Source organism: Tiliqua scincoides, chromosome 2 (genome assembly GCF_035046505.1).
Source record: "Tiliqua scincoides isolate rTilSci1 chromosome 2, rTilSci1.hap2, whole genome shotgun sequence".
Taxonomy (NCBI): Eukaryota; Metazoa; Chordata; class Lepidosauria; order Squamata; family Scincidae; genus Tiliqua; species Tiliqua scincoides.
Window position 1 is genome coordinate 185,109,741 of NC_089822.1, and position 13,837 is coordinate 185,123,577.

General features: G+C 41.9%; 1 protein-coding gene across 4 annotated transcripts in view; it reads left to right on the forward strand.

Annotated features, from left to right (window-relative positions):
* Positions 1–13,837, forward strand: part of ACSL6 (acyl-CoA synthetase long chain family member 6) — an 89,701-nt gene that overhangs the window by 61,925 nt on the left and 13,939 nt on the right. For 2 of the 4 annotated variants that reach the window (XM_066613345.1, XM_066613348.1), the window contains 6 exons: positions 1,022–1,200; positions 2,450–2,482; positions 4,890–4,941; positions 7,665–7,738; positions 9,240–9,317; positions 11,076–11,210. In XM_066613345.1, the coding sequence (XP_066469442.1) occupies positions 1,022–1,200; positions 2,450–2,482; positions 4,890–4,941; positions 7,665–7,738; positions 9,240–9,317; positions 11,076–11,210 (551 nt within the window). Of the gene's footprint in view, positions 1–1,021; positions 1,201–2,449; positions 2,483–4,889; positions 4,942–7,664; positions 7,739–9,101; positions 9,180–9,239; positions 9,318–11,075; positions 11,211–13,837 lie in introns of all 4 variants that reach the window. The other 2 variants (XM_066613346.1, XM_066613347.1) reach the window with 1 other exon arrangement.

Sequence of the window (13,837 nt, forward strand, 5' to 3'; positions counted from 1 at the left end):
AGAGGAAACTGAATGCATTCCACATGTGCTGCCTCCGATGCATCCTCGGCATCACCTGGCAGGACAAAGTTCCAAACAACACAGTCCTGGAATGAGCTGGAATCCCTAGTATGTATGCACTTCTAAAACAGAGACGCCTGCGTTGGCTTGGTCATGTTGTGAGAATGGATGATGGCCGGATCCCAAAGGATCTCCTCTATGGAGAACTCGTGCAAGGAAAGCGCCCTACAGGTAGACCGGAGCTGCGATACAAGGACATCTGCAAGAGGGATCTGAAGGCCTTAGGAGTGGACCTCAACAGGTGGGAAACCCTGGCCTCTGAGCGGCCCGCTTGGAGGCAGGCTGTGCAGCATGGCCTTTCCCAGTTTGAAGAGACACTTGGCCAACAGTCTGAGGCAAAGAGGCAAAGAAGGAAGGCCCATAGCCAGGGAGACAGACCAGGGACACACTGCACTTGCTCCCAGTGTGGAAGGGATTGTCACTCCCGAATCGGCCTTTTCAGCCACACTAGACGCTGTGCCAGAACCACCATCCAGAGCGCAATACCATTGTCTTCCAAGACTGAAGGTTGCCAACAATAAATAATAGTATATGTTTACTTGGTAGGTTCTCAAGCCACAGTCAAAATAGATAATGTTTATATTTGGCAGCTAATTTAGTGTTAACCTTTTAAGCACACTTTTCTACATAGTCATTCTGAGTTTTGATGTAGTAATTGTCTTCCCCCTCCAGAAAAATACTTTTAGAATTGCAGCAGGAAATTAGACACACCAATTCACATTTTCAGTAAATCTACCTTGGAAGATATCCAAGTTGGTATTTTAAATGTTAACTACTCAAATGCTAATATGTTTTCCCTGTAGCTTTAGTCCTGTGATGGTTTTCAGTGTTTCAGGATAATTCTTAATCATTTCATATTAAAAGCTTACATTTTTCTCTTACATTTTGGCTTTATTTTCTAACATAAAATATATTTCTGGCATATGTGTTTTCTCTGACATATTATGTTGTTCTTGTTCAGCTGATATTTCTACAGTAATTTGCGATAAGCCTGAAAAAGCCAAAGTCCTATTAGAACATGTAGAGAAAAAAGAAACACCAGGCTTGAAATCCATTATTTTGATGGACCCTTTTGAGAAGGACCTGAAAGAAAGAGGCCAAAGGTGTCGCGTTAGTATCCAATCTATGCAGGAAGTAGAGGTGAGGTTCCTTTACACTGTTGGAAGCTATATTATGTTACATATTTTGTGCAATCAAATCATTGTTATGCAGAATATTGTTGTTCAACATTTTTCTTCACACTCTTATCATGGTTTTTTGTTAGGAGAAAAGTCAAGGCTAACACAAGTTCCATAAAATTGGATGCATCAGGCCAATAGTCAACCATTGATGCCCAAAATGTTTGTGCCCAATATGTGTGTGCCCAATATGTATGTGCCCAATAGTGATGCCCAAAATGTTTAAGCATATTATTAAGTGTTTACTATTCATTTCAATAGGGTTTTTCAGTTTGCATAATGCTTTGTAGTTCTCTTACTTTATGTTATGGCAACATGATGTGTAAGAAGCAGCATGTTGCAGGATGATGTAATATTTAATATAAAAAGTATCATTAGTGTACATAGTGCTTTACATAGAGAATAGGATCTTACCTCTAATCTAGAAAGACATGGAAAGGAAGGATAGGAAACAGGGATCACTCAAACAAGAAATTGTCTCCTTTGCAAATCCTTAAGCTTAGTTACATTAAGGGGATGGACCGCGCAATCTTATACATGTTTACTTTGGAGTAAGTTTCACTGTGCAGTGAAGCATATTGCAAGTAAGTATGCATAGGATTGTATAGTAAGGCTGCAATCCATAATGCTTTCCTGAGAGTAAGCCCCACTAATTCTGAGTAAACATTTATATTGTCTGTGCTGTTAAGTCATACCACAGACTTCATGGAAAGGGTGGATTATAAACTAAGATGGAGGAGGTAAAGCGTTACATTCATTTTCTGGAAAGCAGTTCCAACCACAAGCAGCAGGAAGGGAGAGAGTCTTTTCAGGAATCAGGGAACTTCTGGACAGCTAACTGTAGTAGATCTGGAGGAGTGAAGGTATTATGAGAGATAGGACAGGGAGAGATCGTGGAGAAGTTTGAAGAGGAAGATTAAAAGCTTGTGCTGAATCCAGTTACGAAGGGATTTAAGGGAGGTCAGAATGTCAAGTGGGTGAATAACATTGGCAGCAGAGTGCTTGATAAAAGTGAGGAGATTGAGGTGAGCCAATGGAAGACCAATGAGGAGTGGGTTGAAGCTGTCAAAGCTAGAGATGACCAAGGCATGAACTTCACAGAAAAAAACATCTGAGTGCCTCAAGTAAGTGATGCAAGCCAAGTGCTGCATGGAAAGGCTGGTGGCTAATCCACATGTACTCAGTTTTACCCTTTCATTCAATTATTTCAGGACTGTGGTCGAGAATGTCGGCGTGTTCCTATAGTGAGTATGACAACATTTTGTTTTTTTCATGAACTTTCCTTTGTAATATAAAAAAATAATGGGTACAATCCACAGTCCTGGCCAACCTTTGCTGAAATGAATAGGATATGCACACGAGTCCCTTTGCATCTTTGAATGTGTCCTATTTCTTCTAACAGAACTTGCATATGAATCATGGCAGATTGTTCCTATATTTAAGTCCAGGTATGCACTACTCAACGACTGGGATACGTTTTGTAAACCTTGTTGTTAGGTGCATCCATCATTGCCTGGACAACTGTTAATGGCAGGCAGATCGCACACCAGAGAGTCTTACAGCAGCCCTGTAGCACCTCAGAATGCTTTGCGGGGCCAGAAAACAAGGAAGAAGGCAGTTAGCTGGCAAAAGTGTGCACAGAAAGTTTGCGAGGCGCTGGTTAGACGGTTGAACTGAGAAGGAAGCTAGCCCGGTCAGCTTGGTTGGACCACTGTTGTATATGTAGTTGGTTCAACAGAACATCGGTATGTAGCACATACCTGTACATTTGTGTTTTGGAGTAGTTTATAATACAAGTTACTTGCACATCAACGAGTTGTTGACAATAGACACCTAAGGCTTACAGACTGCACTAAAATAAATGAATAGTTGTTTCACAAGAGAAAAGGTAAAGTAAATAAGCACAATGGACTATAATTCAATGAGTTTGTCATGCATATTAACATCATGTATTTGAATTTTGTTTTGGAAACTTCTATTTTATCTTCCTCTTACGACAGAATTAAAACGTAGGTTTTTTCTGTTTACAGTGTTTCTTAAGCACTGTAAACAGTGTTTCTATTCACAGTGCAATCCTGTGCATGTTTGCATAGAAGTAATTCCCTCTGTATTCAATGGGGCTTACTCCTAGGTAAGTAGGTATAGGATTGCAAGCTTTATTTGGTTGTGGGCAGCTTGTGGATTAAAAAAAAATAAGAAAACAACACACTAGCTCTAGAAACTCAATACTATTGTTTCAATTTCATTTTTTATTGCATTTGAAAACAACAGTTCTAGTTTTGGTGCCAGATATTTTTGAGAGAGCAGCACAAATGCAGTTCCTAACATCGCAACAAATCTCACACGAAAGAAGTGAGAGATTGACCTGGAGAGAGGCTGGGCTTACTTTGCAACCAGAGGTTATTTTCTGTGCAAAAGAGTTTGATTCATACCCTCTCTTCCTTCAATAACAGTTCCAGCATTACCAATAGAGGCTGTGGGTAGGGCATAAGAATAGTCTTCATTTCCCTTCAGTTTGACATGGGGAATTAATTGTGAGAACTGCTTGGACCTGCTGAGGTTTTTCAAAGAGAATACAGGAGAAAATGATAGTCTTCTTTAAACTGAGAGAGATAAATCATTGAAGAAAGTAATAACTGAGGTCTTGGAAGGCATTTCCTTGAGGGGAAGTGGTTTCTGGTGCTATAGTGAGAGAAAGAAGAGGTTGTGGAAGGTGCCTCATTATGACAATTCTGAAGAAAATCTGTGAGTATTAAGACTCTGGGAAGAGAATTCCATATTGTTGATAATGCAGAACTCAGAACTATTGATGTAGTGGCTACATTACCTCTAGAAAAGTTTTTAGGTTTAAAAGCCTTTACACACATTTTAGAGTGACAAAGTAAACTATTGAGGCCCAGCACCTCTTTGTGTAGTCTGAGCTTTTCACAAATTATCAGATGAGAAATACAGACTCACAAACTCTTTGGAAATAACTGCTGTACTGCCTAGCAAATATTGTTTATTCACTCGAAAACTGTCTTTGCATTTCACTGGAGAATAACATCTTAGTTGAAGATTCTTGCAAGATAACTATTTGCAAAAAAAGATCTACTTACAGCAAAACCTTAAGGGAACAGTAAGAATCGGGCGTAAACGAGGAAATACATTATGCTAAAAGTATTTTATTTTTCTGTTTTTTTTCTTTTTTGCAATGCTAGTAACAAACCTAGATTGCAAGGTTAAAAATGGATTAGAGCCAGTGGTTCCTAAACTTGTTAGCACTGGTACCCAGTTTTTGAAATGAGACTGTTGGGTCCCACCTAGCTTTATGAGACTTTTAAAAAAAGTTTCACTTTAGCAGCTGCTCAAGCCTGTTTTAAATCCTTTTTACTATGGTAGGGGTCCACCTTTTGGAGCTTTTGTTGAGCTCCATGTTGTTTGAATCTGGACCATTCTGTGGCATTGTGTTCCCCTTGGCCTGATCTTCAGTGTGAACCAAGGCATGTTCTCCTACTTGTGAGTAAACACACACATGCTATTCTGTTTGGGTTTCTCTAAGGCTCAAAACATTTTTCCTTATCCCACAGTTTGGGAACCACTGGATTAGACCAATGTACAAGTGAACTAAGAAAATTAATAGGACATTCATTTTACTTGTGGTTTTTCTAGCCTCCTAGACCAGAAGATCTATCAATTGTCTGTTTTACTAGTGGCACTACAGGTAAATTTTTCCATTTTGTAATAACTTTCTCTGATATTAATAATGATGTTAATACAGAAATACCAATTCAAGTCCATTAAAATAATGTGTAAACGAATATCACATCCCTAGAAATAGAAGGAATAATTTATGCATTTTATTTTTTACATATACAGTCAGTTCTCTTTTATATCGAATTCACTATCTTCTTATTCACTTATACATGAAAGGCAGAATTGCTACCCTCTCTCGTTATCCGCACCTCTGTTCTCGTTATCTGCTATGCAGAGACCTTCCGCAGGCTGCAGGAACCTTCAGAATGGTGGCTGAGACCAGCACTGACCCCTTTAAAATGGTCAGCAGGAGCTTCTGCTGGTCCTTTTAAAGGGGTCTGCGTTGGCTGCAGAAGCCATTCTGAAGGTCCCTGCAACCTTTGGCAAGTCTCTGCAGCATTCAGAGATATTTTGGCACTTGCTGCTGCACTTTGCTGGCTCCCCGAGGGTCTCTGCTAGATTCTTCCTCCCCCTCCAGGTACCCCTTGTACCTAACTCCATTATTCGTTTGTTATCTGCAAATTCGCTATCTGCTAGGGTTTCCAGGAACCTTACCCTAACGGATAACGAAAACTGATTGTATTTCATACCTTCCGGGAAAGGTTTCAATGTATAATAGTAATGTAGTGAAAATGGCAGCAGATATTTATCGTTTTGAATATATGGTGGAATTCTACAGTAACAAAATAGATACATCCAAGTGATTAACAGTGTGATGCATGTCTACTCCGAAGTGAGCTGCATTTACTTTAATGGGACTAACTGCTGTACTTAATAAAAGTGTATAGAATTGCAGCCTAAGCAAGCAACTGTCTTATTTCAGTGATAATTAATTTTGGTGGTTTGCTAAGCATAGTAAGATAATGTTGTGTCACTGTTCAGTTGTCTGGTCCAGTTACGTGGACCTGAGTTGAATGACTACCCAGCATTGGACTTCCTTCTTAGTAAACATACATAGGATTGTGATGTAAATTTAATCCTTGTTCCCTGGTGGAGATGGGGGGGGGCATTCCTGGACTGATGGGAATTCGCTGTTCACAGCTCTCAGGAGGCGGGGGTGGTGAAACTCCCCACACATGGGGACCCAGTCCCAGTTTGTTCCTGCCTTTTGGTCACCTATTCATGGAGCTCCTCTGCTTTGTGCCAATTCTCACCCCATCCTGTCTCTGCACTGTCTGGGGTGGTGGGACTTCGTCGGAGCCAGCAGTCAGCCTAGCAACGCTTCCTGCCCCGTTTGCCCTCCATCACTCCAAGGACAAAATGGTCTCCCTGCCTCAGTAACTCACAGTTTTGGTGGGAAGAGCGGTGAAGGCACCAATACAGACAGCTAAAATGGTGCCCACGCCTCTAAAGAGGCACGAGAAGCTGGGGAGCATGGGGCATACCTGGGTGCACAATAACTTGTATGGTGGCCTGCCTGGCCAGGTCAAACACTGTAGTAATGCTGAGCTGGCCGGGGGTGTGTGTGTGATGATGGAATGCACCCCCTTCTTGCCGCCACCTCTGTCAGGCACAAATAGAGTGAGAAGCGGAGTCTGTGTCCTGAGGAGTGTGCGTGTGGCGTTTTCCTCTCAGCGCCTCAGCACCTCTCAGCGACAGAGGGGGAACAAGGCAGCAAGTGTCACTAGGCTGCCTGCTGGCTCCGAGGAAGCCCCACTACCCCAGACAGTGCGGAGATGGTGGGGGAGACAGAAAAAGAAAGAATTGGCGTGATGCGGAGAAGCTCCATGAAAAGGCAACCAAACTGCATGCAAGGCAGAAACAAACTGGGACTAGGTCCCCGTGCATGGGGAGTTCCACCCCCCCCCTGTTTTGGACTGGCCCTGCCTACCAAGAGCTGCAAAGGACATTTCCATCTATACAGGAATGCCCCCTGTCTCCACCATGAGCAGGACTTACCAAGGTAAACTAAACTCCTGATTTTTATTGGGCTATACTGGAAAATCGCTATGGTATGTGTTGCTTAAGTCTCAAATAACGCTTTGAATTATACATAAAGCTGTAACAGAAATCAACTTTTGAAAACATTGAAAAGCTCGTTGCTACTCAAAGTACTCTAGGCACAAGCATGTTTAATTTGTCATGCTGTAGTAGATACATAGTACTTATTTTAGTGAGCCATCTGAGAGGAAAGACTGTTGTGCCACATTTCAACATCATATACAAAAAGATTCTGCAAGGACCAGAGTGAATGTATGAAACTGCCATACACAGAGTCAAACAACCAGTTTATCTGGTTCAGTACTGTCTCCTTTAGTTGGAGGTGTCTCTCCAAGGTTCCAGACAGGAGGGCTTTCCCTGCCTACCTGGCAATGGCAGGGATTGAGTATGATGACATTCTGTTTTACCACTGAAGTATGGTCCCTGTTCAATGGTATCCTTTGAAGGCGCCTTTTGTGGTGAGTGGAAGAGTTTTTTACCCCACCCTTAAGTAAGAGTGCTGTCCTTAAAAGCAATTTCAATGGAAATGTTCTAATTTTTTTAACAGAGGGAATAAAATGCTAAGCATACTAAATGGATTTTTTAACAATTAATAAGGAACACGTTTGTGACAATCATATTCACAAAAGTCTATTTTAATCTTTGCAAAGGCACGTATTCAGATACATATGATATTTTGATATGATATGATTTTGATATTTTGATATGATTTTGAGATATACAGTATCTACTTTTTCTTCTTTTCTCCAGGAAACCCCAAAGGTGCTATGCTGACTCATGGAAATGTAGTAGCTGATTTTTCAGGCTTTTTGAAAGTGACAGAGGTGAATATACTATAACTTTTAGTAAAAATTGACAGTAGAATTTTCACATGAGGTGTATAAGAGACAGAAAACTGGTACGAGGCCTTATTGAGCATTGGTGAGCCCTGGATTTGTGGGAATTAAAGTTTACTGAGCTCAAGTGTTTTAATGGGCTTGAGAAGCTCAAAGAATCTCAGTAAACTTTATTATGAGTACAAAATATAATAAAAAGTTCTTTGTGATAGCTGCATATTTTTTCTGCATATGGAAATTATTTTCAGTGAAACTAGGGGATGATAAATACTACAGCATGCTCAGTCAAATCACATATTGTTGCAGTAATCCAACTGACAACATTTTGTATGGGTTGAAAAGACTGAGCCCTTTTGGGTAGAATACGGAAGCTTTTGGGTAGAATACACCAAAGTAATGCAAGTAATCTACTAGAACAGGGGTCTCCTAACTTTTCAGCAAGAGCACCACATCATGTATCTGCCGAAGGGCAGAGGGCAGGAAAATAAATAAATAATAAATACATGGAGGACCAATGATTCTATTTCCAACAAGAGGGTAATATCTCTTTTTTAGAAAAAGAAAAAGAAGAAAGCGTTAGGCTGAAAAAGATGTTTTCTCTGAGTGAAAGAGGTTTAAAGGGGCGGATATTTTTTGCCACTTACTATCCCTTACCATTTTTGTTATTATGGACAGACAACTTTATGGCAAATTTATAGCCATTCTAGTACAATTATTTTTGAATGCCCTCAGGACAAATGCAGATTAAAATTACTCTTCTTTGAACAAAAGAGAAGAAGATGATAGAGTGGAAATCTGTTCCTTTCTGAACATTTTGTGGTCAGGGCAACAACATGCTGTATATCAAAGAACCTGTTTAAGCCTTGGCAAACTTGGCAGGCATCTATAGTATCACCACTAGGAATTTGAGCGTGCAAATCCAAGTAGATATTGGCAACTGATCCTTCAGTGCCTGGAATCTGGGTGCCGTAGTTGGAAATATTAAAGAGCTATGGAACATCACAATGAGTGTCAAGGACGATGTTCTCTGGGCGGAAATTTTGATTTGCAGTCCAAGCACATTGGTGGAAGGGCTTGTTCGCAGCCCAGCTCTCAGACACACATGCCATGTGTAGTAAAGAGAGCTCTCTCTGTGTACATCCTTATGTTCTTCACCACTCCTGCTAACATAGTTGCATTGGTATTGTGGCCTAACGCATTACTTCAAACATTGTTCTCTTTTCTCGCTTAATAATCTTTATCCCTTTGCTCCTCTTGGTGCCATTTTTCTTTTTATTGTTTTATGACTTTCTTGTTGTGTCTTCCTGTCAGTGTTTCTTTCCTTTCTGTCTCCCATGCCCTTCATCTGCAGAAAGTGATCTTTCCGAGACAGGACGATGTGCTCATCTCCTTCCTGCCTTTGGCTCACATGTTTGAAAGAGTGATACAGGTAAGAAACCTGTCTCGACTGATTGGGCCTTGCGGGGCTCCTTGTTGTTTTTTTTTCCAGAGTCAGTGGTCTCCCACATATGAGGATATACACATTTCCTATTTGCCTTTAGCACACATGTTTGAGAGAATGGTACAGGTAAGGTCTTGGTGTCAGTGGAAGTCTACTTTTTCCCCGCTGGTAAAAACATCTAAGACTAAATCATCACTCTACCATAAAACTAAAACTACTCATAGAAGTTCCATGGGTTAATGTATTTTTTTTTGGTCTCCATTTGGGAGGAGTAGAATTTTCAAGTTTCAAGCCTAGTTTCTCACAGTAACATTGAAACAAGGCAGCTGCGTGCCAGGGATATCTTCCTCAATCCTTTGCAGAATAACAGCTGCCTCTCCTACTCCAAAGCAGCCTGTAAGATGCCACACAACTGAATATCATCCTTACAACGAACACTGAATTTTTAGTGAAATTATCCATTAATGAATGAACATTCTCTCACAGCCCAATTGTACATAACTCCCCATTCAGCAACGCAGCCATGCCAAAGGGGCACATATTGCATCCCATGGGAACGTTTCAGGCTGCAGAGGCTTCCTCAGGGTAACAGAACATTTGTTACCTTGCCCCAGAGTAAGCTCACGATGCTCCGCTAGGTCTCCTCAGACCTGCACCATATTTATATAGTTGGCACAAGACAGAATGACCTGGGAAGGCAGATCGGAGCTGGGAAGGATAGAATATCAGCAGCACTGCTGCCATTGATACTGCCCTGCTCCCCCATGTTGACTTACTGGCACCAGCGTTTCTTCCCTGTCCACTGGTGCACCAGCCCCGCCACATGCTGTCTGTAGGAACTGCCATGCCACGCCAAAGGGCACGTCATGCTTTGCATCAGCCATTAATGACCTTAGGCTGCTGGAATGTTAGTAGCGTAAGGCCCTATTAGGATAGGGCCATTAGGGCCTTATCCTATCCAAATTTCCAGCACTGATGTAGCTGTGCCAATGGGGCATGTACTGCATTCAGCTAGGGTGGACAATCATGGAGGCCTTCTCAAGGTAAGGGAATGTTTGTTCGCTTACCTTGGGCCTTCACTGAGGTTGCATCAAGTCTGGAAAATTGGATAGGATTGGGCCCTTAGTCATCTGAATTAAAGCTCAATCTACAGAAAGTGGGGCCAGTAGAGCATAGAGCTGCAGGATGGCCAATGGCATCCTATGCAGCCTCAAAGCTAAATAGAGCTGTCTTTAGAATTTTTTGTTAACTGAGACAAGTTTAGTTAGCATTAAAAAAATAAAGAAATGGTGCAATCACTTAAGCAGTAGTTTAAAAACTATATTGTATTACCTGGGGGGAAAATAATTGAAAAAGGACATTTTGGTATGAGAAACATATCTGCTAATCTTGTTGTTTACAATCATTATTGTGAGGAAGCACATTTTGAGATTCTTGACCAGAATTTCTTATTTCTTAATTTTAGGATTTAAAACAAGTTTTTATGTTGTGTATACCACATGGAATACAACATTTTTGGGAAGGCCCTGCCTTTGAAGCCTTCCTTGATAGCTGATACCACTTGAACAGACACTTACACACACACCACCTAGTAACATCATAATGGCACCGACAGCTTTGTAGGGGAAATCATTTCAGATTTGAGAATGTTATTTTGATCCTTTTGACAATAATAATTTTAATGGAACTTTTCTTTTGTTGTCGGAAATATATATTTTGTGAGCTGGCCCTTAATGTTAAATTGCCCATATTGTAAGGCAATGTGAGTGTTTGACTAGAAACCCAAATCTTTAAAACATCTTTTTTTTTTAATTGGCAAGAGAATTAGGAGCCATGTATATTATTAAAATAAGGAAATTAATTCCTTTTTCTTTCCTATCACAGTCTGTAGTGTATTGCCATGGAGGCCGAATTGGGTTCTTCCAAGGTGACATTCGCCTGTTGTCAGATGATATGAAAGCACTGCGTCCAACCATCTTTCCTGTTGTACCAAGACTATTAAACAGGATGCATGACAAGGTATGGCTGACATATATCTGTGACAAAAGGCTCGCAGACTATTTGAAACCTTGCTGGGCAAACTAGTTTGCATATGTGTTAACATATATTCATTATGCAATGTCACTTTGATGTCCTTTTTGATAACTCATGAGATGCAAACTATAAATGATATTTGGAAATTGGTTCCAGTTGGAAATTAGTCTAAAATTAGTTTAAAATTAGTAAAAAAAATAAATCTAAAATTAGTTAGACCCTTGCTAATTGGGTAAGAGGCACTTTTTCAAGTGGGTGCTCCTCTTTTTTTAGCAGGGGGAGAGTAACTGGCCCTCCTCACCCCAGCAGTGTCTTTTCTAGTTGCTGCCTGCTGGTGTACTTTTGCATCTTTTTAATTGTGAGCCATTTTGGGACAGGGAGCCATGAGTTATTTGATTTTTCTCTGTAAACCGCTTTGTGAACTTTTAGTTGAAAAGCGGTATATAAATACTGTTAATAATAATAATAAAAAATGTGCTGCATCTTGCATTGGGAGGGGGAGTCACAGTCTCCTCAAGGGAACATTTGTTCCCTTACCTCATGGTTGCATTGTGGCTGTATCTGCTGGAAAGTGCTGAAAAGTTGGTTAGGATTGGGGCACTAAGCCCTAGAAAAATCTGACACATGGGTATAGTAGCCACAGGGCTTCTTTGGACTTACCTCTGCAAGTGTGAAGATGAGGATTCTTAGAATTCTCAAAGCGTGCACACTATCTGAGGTAAACTTGGTCTATATCATTGTGTGATCCACCTAATGGTAAGAAAGATTTTGTCACACATCAGATACCTATGGCAGAATGTGTGATAAACTGGTAATATCAGTTCATCATCTGTGCCTCACACTCAAGCCTTTTCAGGACTGTACATGTCTGCCCTTGTATTAACATACTAGGTGTTTGTTAGATTCTTAATATAGGGCAGGACTTCTCAAACTAGGGTAACACAATTCCCCAGCTCCCTGAAGCTTAGAAAGTGAAAGCAGAGTGATTATGCTCCACCTCCGCAAAACCAGAAGTTATTTTTATAACTCTGCAAAAAGTGAACTTTTTGCAGTGATAACTCTCTGAAGTGATATTACTGCAAGGACTTACTGCAGTTCAAACTCTCGCAGACAGTTTGAGAACCTCTGGTATAGGGAAAAGTAGGCAATTCTGGCTGGTGGAGGCAGAGATTCATCTTTTCAAACTGATTATTTTTGCATTAGGATACATATAGTTCAGAAGGTGTGACATGTTATCACTGGCCACCTGGAGCTCAAAAAGCTTTTGCTAAAGTGCTATACCATGTATTGCAGTTTCAGTAATTTCACTTTCAAATAGTAACTGCATGGAAGTTTGTCCCAGACTGGGACCATGGCACAAACAAGGGAGTGTCTAATCTTTTAACTTGTGCCTTTTCACCCCACTGAAAATTGCCTGCCAAAGCTGCTTATTGCAACCACATGGCATAGCACCTTGGGGTGGCAGATTTTCAAATTAAAAACACCATGGAATTAAGACTGTGGACCTTATTCTATTCAACTTTCCAGCACCGTTGCAGCCTTGAGGTAACAGAACAAGTATTATCTGGCAGAGGAAGGGTGGTATTCCCACATGTAGGAAACCTCTCCCCTCTGGAGGCAGGGTCAGTCTCCTGATCAATAACTCCTCTTTTGGGGTGCCCCTTCCCCAGATCAGCTCTGCCTTACAGAACCATTGTATCTTCTTGAGATGAGCTCAGTGTGTTTTTTCTTCTCCCTCCTTCCCGCCACTTTAGCCAGAGTGAGGACCCTTTAAGCAGGAAAGAGCAGAAGCTGTTGTGCCTTTTTTGAGGAGCGAACTCAGCCGCGGCTGCAGACAGAGCAGGCCCCAGGGCCATGTGCATCCAGCAGCAGCCATGAACAGTGGGAGGCCCCAGCTCCTGCTCCCGCCCCAATGCCTGAAGAGTGTCCATGGACACTGAGTGTCCCCTGGCCTGTCTAAGCTTAGAGCTCACCGCACAAGCTACAGACTGCCCACCCCCACCTATGCTACAGCCAAGCCTGAAGAGGGAGAAGTGGCCACACTCTCCGCAGCCTGTCTACCCCCCTCCCCCACATGAAGGACAAGGAGGTTCTTGGGGGACAATCATCTACCAGAGCTTCACCCTAGAGCTCAGGTGTCCTAGAGCCCAAGGAGAGTGAGAGGCCAGGTCCCAGGGCACTTCCAGTGGGGCAGGAACTCAGGTGGCCACCATGTGGGGACCCTTCTATCACAGGCCCAAATGGAAAAGTTGGTCAGATGGGTGGTAGCAGAGGTTAGGGCTGATGCCCCACAGATCCCTGAACCCTCCTCTCCCCCCAAATTCAGGCTTCTCCTCCCAGTGGCAAAAAGGAACTCAGTGGGTCTTTCCCTTGCCCCAACTCATTTACTGATTCCAGCAGCCCCATGCAGGATCAGTCCCCCAAAAAGAAGGCAAAGCTCTCAAAGGGGCAGGGCATGCGCACCTCTACCACATGCCTCCTCTAGGGGGAAAGAAAAAGCAGGAAAAGGCCAAGGATTCTGTCCTGCTTGATCCTTGGGAATCTGATGCCCTGAACCCCTCAGGGGACTTGGAAGAGTGGGAACTGACTGGTAAGGGAGAGGAGGAATCCTT